The 10734-nt window shown below is 37.3% G+C and overlaps 1 protein-coding gene across 4 annotated transcripts; it reads right to left on the bottom strand.

Moving 5' to 3' along the window:
• Nucleotides 1-3192: 3192 nt before the first annotated feature.
• On the bottom strand, nt 3193-5477 carry LOC122028621. Of its 4 annotated transcripts, none has more exons than XM_042587467.1 (6): nt 4866-5477; nt 4607-4683; nt 4170-4273; nt 4023-4094; nt 3744-3824; nt 3193-3388 (listed from the first exon to the last, which is right to left on the bottom strand). In XM_042587467.1, exons 1-4 carry the CDS (start codon nt 5237-5239, stop codon nt 4083-4085), a joined length of 567 nt encoding a protein of 188 aa, XP_042443401.1. In that variant the 5' UTR covers nt 5240-5477; the 3' UTR covers nt 3193-3388; nt 3744-3824; nt 4023-4082. The 4 variants fall into 4 exon arrangements, with proteins under 4 accessions (XP_042443401.1, XP_042443403.1, XP_042443402.1 ...); XM_042587469.1 differs by having other exon boundaries at nt 4036-4094; XM_042587468.1 differs by having other exon boundaries at nt 4036-4094; nt 4607-4690; nt 4942-5477.
• Between the last annotated feature and the right edge of the window lie 5257 nt (nt 5478-10734).

Here is a 10734-nt window from a genome sequence, read left to right as displayed (position 1 = left end):
TCACCCCATCGGTGTATTGATAAAGTGTGACCGCATTGTCAAACTTGGTCAAGTGGTCATCTGGATCAATAGTTTCATTGTATTCCCCGATCGCCAGCGGGGTGTAGTGCCTCGACAGAGGGTCATCCAAAATCCCCTGCGAGAATTGTTGATTGATCCGCTTAGGTGAATCATCTTCCCTTGGTGACTTTCCTTTTCGCACGTCCCGAACGGGTACGTCATCCGAGGAAGACTCCTGCTCCTTGATTGCTCGGCCCCTTTCTTCTGATGGAGTCTGGAACAACGCTCGATGAAAAGAGATCGACGCATTGGGTGCATCCCTATATGTATCGGTCGACTTCTTGTTTTATCCCCAAACGGATACATGCTCCACTCGGTCTCCATATTTTGCTTGATGCCCCGCTGCTGATGCTGCGGGCTCATGCACTTGGCGCTCAGCCAACGCTTATTGCTATTGCTGCTCCACTATCCTTCCCGCTCGGGCTTGTATAAGCATATTGAGCTCCTCCTTTGTTAGCGTCCCGTGGTGAGTCGTCCAACGTCTTCCATTTTCTCATTTTGGATGCAGGTTATGTTCCCACAGACGGCACCAAAATGATCCTATCCAAAAACAGGAGGGTGGAAAACTGGGGATGTGGCTGCTGCGTTGACTGGTTGTAGAATGCGCTCCACTTTGCAAACACAAGTAATGTCAGTGCCGAGCCAGGAAAGTGGTCCTCGGCGTTGGCCCTCCGACGCTCAAGTCAGTCACCGGAAGTGTAGAAGGAAGCGAAGCAACAGTAATGCAAGCGTAAACAGTAATAACGCGTACTTCCGCCGGTAATGGACCCCCCTTTACATAGAGCCTTGGTGGGTAGCATGCACGCTCCTCGAGGCATGGGCATGTTTTCCAATATATCCTATGAAAGAACCTGTTAGGAAAGTACCTCTCACACCATACCTTAACAGGGCGTGCATATCCCTGACAAGACAGTAGAAGCTTCCACCGTACGATCCGCTTATTGACTATGCCTCGTGTCAACGACACTATCTCCTAGAAGAATATCGAGAGATACGATAATGGTCCAGCTGCTTGGCCGAGCGGGGTAGCCGCTCGATCGGGACTCCTCTGCTCTGTCAGCTTTAGAGAGATGACAAGGGTCCCGCTGCTGGACTGAGCGAGGTAGCCGCTCGATCGGGATCCCTCCGCTCTGTCGACCTCAGTTGCTCTTCCCTGTGGTGACTGTGTAGTAGCATGCCCTCCCAGTTCGAACAAGTTCTCAGGTCTCCTTAGCGTCCTGCTACTTCACACTAAGTGTCTGACTGTCTTACCATATTATCTGAGCTAGACGATTGGCCCGCTCGGATACTTATTACCCGACCGACCTTTGTAACCTCTTGTCGATCGGACTCTGGGCGCCTGCCCCGACCGACCGCTGTAGCCAACCTCTGCTCGACCACTGTAGGCGATCATTTTGATACCTTGGTGTTGACCACCTTGACTTTGACCTCCACCTCGACGGTTGATCCGTGCCGAGTGGGCCCTCCTCTATCACCACAACTCTTGACCTCTTCTCATATATTATCCAAACATTGAAACTTAAGATCAAATCCACTTAAGCTTAGTCAAACATGTCAGCCTTGACCTGAGAATGATTGCACCAATATTCTCCCAACACAATGAGCTTGATAACTACACAAACTGAGCAAGGCAAGGCAAAACAGGGTTGTTCTTGTGGTGTCAACAAAACGGTAGTAAACACGAGAAGAGGAAAAAATGCAAGAGTCGAGGGCGACTTTTGTTGCTAGAAGAGGCAGTAGTAGATGTTGTGTTTCTTACTTGTTGGAGAAGAGAAAGGAGAAGAAAAGAAAGCTCTTGTGCTTGAGAAGAGGAGAGAAAAATATTACGGAGAAGAGAATGAGAAAAAGGAAATGAGGAAGAAGACAAAGCGAAATAAAAGAGAGAGATGAGCAAAGACATTGTGGTGGCATACGAGATGGTTGAGGCTATAACATGCGTAGGGAGAAAAGTAAAGGAAAAAAAATGATTTTTTTCAAAAATACCATAATTTGTTTTAAATTGATCGGATCTATTAAAATGATAAACTTGGTTTGATTATAACTTGATTAAATCAACTCCAAATCAATCTCGATTTGAACTAACATAATCTTTATCTCCGCGTATATCTATTTGGTTTAGTTTGAATCTAATCCAATTAATTTAATTTAGTTTCCTCATATTTGTGTTATATGATTTAGTTCATCTATTTATTATTATATATTTTATTTTTAAAATTAATATTTAAATATTTTCTCGTAAAAGTGGTATTAATAGATAGCTTAGATGAAGGACTTTCTAAATATATAACAAATTTTAATTTTTTTCAGGGTGAATACACTACAAAAAAATAGGATTTTAGGGACAAATTTTGGAACGAATTTTAAAAAAAAATTCGTTGCAAAATTTTTTGCGACGAATTTTGGGACGAAAATATAATCGTCGCTAATCTGTCGTTGTTAATTTTTGCGACGAAAAGTTGAAAATTCGTTGCAAATTCTGCGACGAATTTTATTTTCGTCCCAAAATTCGTCGCAGATTTGGGACGAAAATCTCATTTCGTTGCGAAAAAGCTCGGCCAAAAAAAAAATTTACCTTCACAGATTTGCGACAAGAATAAATTTTCGTCCCAAATTTGCGACGAATTTAGGTTCGTCCCCAATTTGGGACGAATCTGGATTCATTCCAAATTCGGGACGAATCTGGATTCGTCCCGAATTTGGAACGAATCCAAATTCGTCCCGAATTTGGAACGAATCCAAATTCGTCCCGAATTTGGAATGAATCCAGATTCGTCCCAAATTGGGGACGAACCTAGATTCGTCCCAAAATTCATCGTTGATTTGGGATGAAAATCTAGAAAAAATTCAACAAGAAAACAAATTTACAATCGCAGATTTGCAACGAAAATAGAGTTTCGTCCCAAATCTATGACAAATTTTGGGACGAATTTAGATTCATCCCAAATATCATCCTAAATTTATGATAATTTTGCAACGAAAAGATTTCATCACAAATTTTGTCCCAAAACAAGAAAAAATTCCAACATCTCCCCTCTTTTTTCTTTTATCATGTTTACATATTTAAATATCAAATACATCAACACATTCAATTAAACATATTCAAAACATCCATATCAACATTCCAAGAAGTCATTCAAAATTAAACACATCATATTCATACACAAATAAACAATATCCAAACAACAAGTCATATAATATGCAAAATACAAAGGTCAACAAGTCATAATCCAAACAACAAATCGAACAAGACATCCAAAGCAAAAAAAAAAAAAGACAATACAAATCATCATCCCGAGCTTCATTCGCCTTCTTTTCCTTTCTTCTTTTCCTGCATCAAATTACAAATAAATAATAAGTAACATTTATAACAAAAAAAAATATATCTAACATATCAATGATATCAATATCTAACATTTAGAACAAATTAAACAAAACTTAAATCATTATCATAATATATCCAAGGCTTAATGGTAAAAAATATTATTCATCCTTATTTGTATGAAACATATACATAAATGAAATGAAACTTATAACTAAGCGTTAAAAAAAATGTGTAGGTCATGTAATCAAAAATACATGTATCAAATGTTCCATGACATAATAAAAGTATCAAAACATATATAGCTAAATTTACATGGATTAGTAGAGTAAAAAATATACAAACAAACAAGTAAAACTTCCACCTTGATAATTCCAATAGCAGCTACAACTTTTTTGATTGCTTGTCCGGTTGCCTTCAACACAATCACCTTCAAACCTCTTTCCTGTATGGAAACACACATTAATTATTCATAGAAGTTACAATATATCAACAATGTCAGAGTACGAAAAGTATACAAGCACGTAGAAAATTTCCTATAATGTCAAACTCAACCATAAGAACTTAGAAAAGGTTTAGGATCTAAATAACAATGGCAGTAGAAAATTAATACACATTAGAGGGGGGTCATGTTCATCCATACATGCATACAATACCTCAAAAGGAATACACATTTCCGATGAATGGTCATCTCTGATATGTTCTAGTTTGTATTCTGGACAAAGGAAGCATGCACGTTATCAGGAGACATCAATACCATCTGCAAAAGGCTAGAGTTTGAAAATGTCACCTCTAGTTTAGGCTCTATTCTGTTATTGCTGCACATGTTGTCTGCACATGTTGGATCCACAATCTCAGGAAACTTGTTACTTTCAATCTTAGGCAAGATTGTATCTGAAAGATTTACAGGTTTGGAGCCCATGATTAGTTCAAGTAATATAAGACTAAGGCTGTATATGGCATAAGTATCATGAGAGACCACGAATGAGTAGGATCCATCGACAAGTCCAGATTTGAGGAACTTGAAACCAGTAACTTTGGCAGAATAATAAGTGTCTATAAGTATGTCACTGGTCTTGAGATCTTCAATATAATTTGATATTGATATTTCGTATTACAGGTATGCAAGGGCACTTGCAATTTCAGAAGCAATATTCATTCTGAGGTGCCAGCAAGATCCGGAGATGTAAATATACAATTGAAACAAGATAGATAATGGGCACGTACCAGCAAGAATAACCATTCTTTTTCTGCAAAACCTCCCCTTATAGCACCCTACGTCATTCTCATCTTGAGGATCATTGCTACAAGCTTTAAATGAAATTAAATTTTGTTTACAAAAATCTTAGTAATAGAAAAAAAACATAGTAATAGAATACTTAGTTAGCAAAAGATTCGAACAAGTAAACCATCGTAATGAAACCTATTGAGAGAAAACAAGCTATATACAAAAACGGGAAAGAAAAGCAACAAATCAAAATGCTATCTTTCTTTTTGTTTGTTTGTTGTATTGGAATGTAAGGCAGTGAATATAAATAATGACTCGAGTCCAGCAATCTCACATTTAAGACATCCAGTGCCCCCAGCAAAACCATCTCCAGTGAATCCCGGTGCGTAAACGCACCTAAAACCACCACGCACAGCAGTGGAGTTGACCGCCAATGCGCCAGCCACAACAATTGACAAGAGAAGAAAAGGGGCGACCTGGCTGAGGGCGGAATGAAAGACTAGGGTGTCCTTGCCCTTGACAGCGTGGACGAGGTCCGACATCCTCTCTGAGAAAGTGTCACTGGCATAGTGAAGTGACCCTGCGATGTGGGCGTCGTAACTCCTCTCATAGTCCCTGAAGGCAGTATGCATTCGGTGCACCTAGGGGCCGGCAGCGGCCACCCCGGCCTGGTAGCGGCCAGGGGGCCACAGCGGCCCAGGGGGCGGCGATCGGCCGCCAGCGGCCCTCCTGGCCAACCAGCAGCCGCCTGGGCCACCTGCGGCCGAAAGGGGGCCGCCAGCGGGCCAGCCAAGGCCAGATCCGGCGCCCCGCAGTTGCCGTGCAAGGTCAGCCGCGCCGACCAGGCACGGCTGGCCGCAGTGCGCCGAAAATGCCGGGAAGAGGGATTGCGCGCTGCTGCCGTCACCGATTGTGCAAAATGCGGGTCCCGCCGCCCAGCGGCCACCTAGGCCTGGCCCCACAGGAATCCTACGAGGAAGTAAATCAGCGGTGAATGCTGACCCGGTTAAAGCGTGGTGTCTCCGGAATTTAACACAGCCGGCCCAGATTATTCATCCAGTGCGCGTCCGTGGACCTTCGACCCTACAACCCATTGTGCAAGAATGTCACGCCTTAACCGGTTGATCCAGCCCGCGGGGGCGCTGCCGTCACCGAGTTGAGAAGAGAAGAGGAGAGAGAGAATTTTGGAATGGATCGGGAATATTAGGGCAAATTTGGGACCAAATCGTTCGTCCCAAATTAGGGACGAATTTCTAAATTCGTCCCAAAATATATATTTATATATTTTTCAAATAATATTTCATAAAATTGAAAGATGGTCGTGTAGAGCTCGGAATCATATGAAACAAGTTTCTATGAGTTCGTATCGTTCTTCTGATCTCAAAAATGGCCTCAAACAATTTTTACCCAATATATTGACATTTATAGATTTTTTGGACAAGAATTAGATATTTCATTTTAAAAAATTCATTAACCTAAATATATTTGGTAAAAAAATTGTTTGAGGCCATCGATGTGATCATGAGATCGATACGAACCCATAGAAACTTGTTTCGTGCAATTTCGAGTTCTCTAGGTCCACTTTCCGTATTTTATACGCATTTATTTTGATTTTTGAAGAAATTAAATTTTGCAACGAATTTAGAAATTCCTCCCTAATCTGGGACGAACTCTGAAGTTCGTGGCAAAATGTAGGGACAAAATTTTAAATTCGTCCCTAATTGTTTTTTTTTTAAGGTTAGACTTTTAAAAATTAGAAGATGACTCTAGAGAGCTCGGAATGACACGAAATAAGTTTCTATGGGCTCATATCGATCTCCTAGTATTTTTAGTAGGGTCAAACATAATTTTATACAAATACACTGAAGTTTATAAATTTTTGGAACAAAAATTAAATATTTATTACTCGTTCAAGGTAAAAAATTTATAAACGTTAGTATATTTGTATAAAAATATGTTTGACCCTACCAATAAGATCAGGAGATCGATAAGAGCCCATAGAAACTTGTTTCGTGTCATTCCGAGCTCTCTAGGGTCATTTTCCAATTTTTAAAAGTCTAACCTTAAAAAAACAATTAGGGACGAATTTGAAATTTCGTCCCTAAATTTTGCGACGAACATCAAAGTTCGTCCCAGATTAGGGATGGATTTCTAAGTTCGTTGCAAAATTTAATGTTTTCAAAAATCAAAATAAATGTGTATAAAATGCGGAAGGTGGACCTACAGAGCTCGGAATCGCACGAAACAAGTTCTTATGGGTTCGTATCGATCTCTCGATCATAATAACGGCCTCAAACATTTTTTCACACAATATATTTAGGTGAGTAATTTTTGGATATCAAAATCACTTAACCATTTTCAAATTCTAACTCTTTTTAAGCCAAGTCTTAAGACTTATAGACTCCGTCCAATTATTATTACGATTAAATATTTTTATAAAATGTTTGAGGTCATCATTGTGATCAGGAGATCGATACGAACTCATAGGAACTTGTTTCGTGCGATTTCGAGTTCTCTAGGTCCACATTTCGTATTTTATACGCATTTATTTTGATTTTTGAAAAAATTAAATTTTGCAACGAACTTAGAAATTCGTACCTAATCTGGAACTAACTCTGAAGTTCGTCACAAAATTTAGGGACGAAATTTCAAATTCGTCCCTAATTGTTTTTTTTAAGATTAGAATTTTAGAAATTGGAAGATGACCTTTGAGAGCTCGGAATGACACGAAACAAGTTTCTATGGACTCGTATCGATCTCATGACCTTATTAGTAGGGTCAAACATATTTTTATACAAATATACTGACGTTTATAAATTTTTTACCCTGAAAAAGTGTTAAATATTTAATTCTTGTTCTAAAAATTTATAAACGTCAGTGTATTTGTATAAAATTATGTTTGACCCTATTAAAAGGACTAGGAGATCGATACGAGCTCATGGAAACTTGTTTTGTGTCATTCCGAGCTCTCTAGGGTCATCTTCCAAATTTTAAAAGTCTAACTTAAAAAAAAAACAATTAGGGACGAATTTAAAATTTCGTCCCTAAATTTTGCGATGAACATCAGAGTTCGTCCCAGATTAGGGACGAATTTCTAAGTTCGTTGCAAAATTTAATTTTTTTCAAAAATCAAAATAAATGCGTATAAAATACAGAAGGTGGACCTAGAGAACTCGGAAATCAGAATCACACGAAACAAGTTCCTATGAGTTCGTATCGATCTCCCGATCACAATGATGACCTCAAACATTTTTTTTCACACAATATATTTAGGTGAGTGATTTTTGGATATCAAAATCACCAACCATTTTCAAACTCTAACTCTTTTTAAGCCAAGTCTTAAGGCTTATAGACTCCGTCCAATTATTATTACGATTAAAAAAAAATTATAAAATGTTTGAGGTCATTATTGTGATCGGGAGATCGATACGAATCCATAGAACTTGTTTCGTGCAATTCCGAGCTCTGTAGGTCCACCTTCCGCATTTTATACATATTTATTTTGATTTTTTAAAAAATTAAATTTTGTAATGAACTTAGAAATTCGTCCCTAATCTGGGACGAACTCTGAAGTTCGTCGCAAAATTTAGGGACGAAATTTCAAATTCGTTCCTAATTGTTTTTTTTAGGTTATACTTTTAAAAATTGGAAGATGACCTTAGAGAGCTCGGAATGACACGAAACAAGTTTCTTTGAGCTCGTATTGATCTCCTGGTCTTGTTAGTAGGGGCAAACATAATTTTATACAAATACAATGATGTTTATAAATTTTTGGAACAAGAATTAAATATTTATTACTCGTTTGAGGTAAAAAAATTATAAATGTCAGTGCATTTGTATAAAAATATATTTGACCCTACTAATAAGATCAAGAGATCGATACGAGTCCATAGAAACTTGTTTCGTGTTATTCCAAGCTCCCTAGGGTCATTTTCCAATTTTTAAAAGTCTAACTTTAAAAAAAATAATTAGGGACGAATTTGAAATTTTGTCCCTAAATTTTGCGACGAACATCAGAGTTCATCCTAGATTAGGGACGAATTTCTAAGTTCGTTGCAAAATTTAATTTTTTCAAAAATCAAAATAAATGCGTATAAAATGCGGAAGGTGGACCTACAGAGCTTGGAATCGCACGAAACAAGTTCCTATGAGTTCGTATCGATCTCCCGATCACAATAACGACCTCAAACATTTTTTCACACAATATATTTAGGTGAGTGATTTTTGGATATTAAAATCACATAACCATTTTCAAACTCTAACTCTTTTTAAGTCAAGTCTTAAGGCTTATAGACTCCGTCCAATTATTATTACGATTAAAAATTTTTATAAAATGTTTGAGGCCATCATTGTGATCAGGAGATCGATATGAATCCATAGGAACTTGTTTCGTGCGATTCCGAGCTCTGTAGGCCCACCTTCCGTATTTTATACGCATTTATTTTGATTTTTGAAAAAATTAAATTTTGCAACGAACTTAGAAATTCGTCCCTAATCTAGGACGAACTCTGAAGTTCGTCTCAAAATTTAGAGACGAATTTCAAATTTGTCCCTAATTATTTTTTTCACTTTTAAAAATTGGAAGATGACCCTAAAGAGCTCGGAATGACAAGAAACAAGTTTCTATGAGCTCATATCGATCTCCTGGTTTTGTTAGTAGGGTCACACGTAATTTTATACAAATACAATTATATTTATAAATTTTTGGAACAAGAATTAAATATTTATTACTCGTTCGGGGTAAAAAATTTATAAATGTCAGTGTATTTGTATAAAAATATGTTTGACCCTACTAATAAGATCAAGAGATCGATACGAGCCCAAAGGAACTTGTTTCGTATCATTCTGTGCTCTCTAGGGTCATTTTCTAATTTTTAAAAGTCTAACTTTAAAAAAAATAATTAGGGACGAATTTGAAATTTCGTCCCTAAATTTTGCGACGAACATCACAGTTCGTCCCAGATAGATTAAGGATGAATTTCTAAGTTCGTTGCAAAATTTAATTTTTTCAAAAATTAAAATAAATTCGTATAAAATGCGGAAGGTGGACCTACAGAGCTCGGAATTGCACGAAACAAGTTCCTATGGGTTCGTATTGATCTCCCGATCACAATAATGGCCTCAAACATTTTTTTTCACACAATATATTTAGGTGAGTGATTTTTGGATGTCAAAATTACCTAACCATTTTCAAACTCTAACTCTTTTTAAGTCAAGTCTTAAGGCTTATAGACTCCGTCCATTTATTATTATGATTAAAATTTTTTATAAAATATTTGAGGTGATCATTGTGATCAGGAGATCGATACGAATTCATAGGAACTTGTTTCGTGCGATTCCGAGCTCTGTAGGTTCACCTTTCGCATTTTATACGCATGTATTTTGTTTTTTGAAAAAAATTAAATTTTGCAACGAACTTAGAAATTCGTCCCTAATCTAGGACGAACTCTGAAGTTCGTCGCAAAATTTAGGGACAAAATTTCAAATTCGTCCCTAATTGTTTTTTTTAAGGTTAGACTTTTAAAAATTGGAAGATGACCCTAGAGAGCTCAGAATTATACGAAACAAGTTTCTATAAGCTCGTATTGATCTCCTGGTCTTGTTAGTAGGGTCAAACATAATTTTATACAAATACAATGATGTTTATAAATTTTTGGAACAAGAATTAAAAATTTATTACTCGTTCGGGGTAAAAAATTTATATATGTCAATGCATTTGTATAAAAATATGTTTGACCCTACAAATAAGATCAAGGGATCGATACGAGCTCATAAAAACTTGTTTTGTGTCATTCCGAGCTGTCTAGGGTCATTTTCCAATTTTTAAAAGTCTAACCTTAAAAAAAACAATTAGGGACGAATTTGAAATTTCATCCCTAAATTTTGTGACGAACATCAGAGTTCGTCCCAGATTAGGGACGAATTTCTAAATTCGTTGCAAAATTTAATTTTTTCAAAAATCAAAATAAATGCGTATAAAATGCGGAAGGTGGACCTACAGAGCTCGGAATCAAATGAAACAAGTTCCTATGTGTTCGTATCGATCTCCCGATCACAATAACGACCTCAAACATTTTTTTCACACAATATATTTAGGTGAGTGATTTTTGGATATCAAAATAACCTA

This window comes from Zingiber officinale, chromosome 10B, assembly GCF_018446385.1.
Source record: "Zingiber officinale cultivar Zhangliang chromosome 10B, Zo_v1.1, whole genome shotgun sequence".
NCBI classification, from domain to species: domain Eukaryota; kingdom Viridiplantae; phylum Streptophyta; class Magnoliopsida; order Zingiberales; family Zingiberaceae; genus Zingiber; species Zingiber officinale.
The sequence above is the reverse complement of the archived record's forward strand: the minus strand, read 5'-3'. Positions and strand labels throughout refer to the sequence as shown.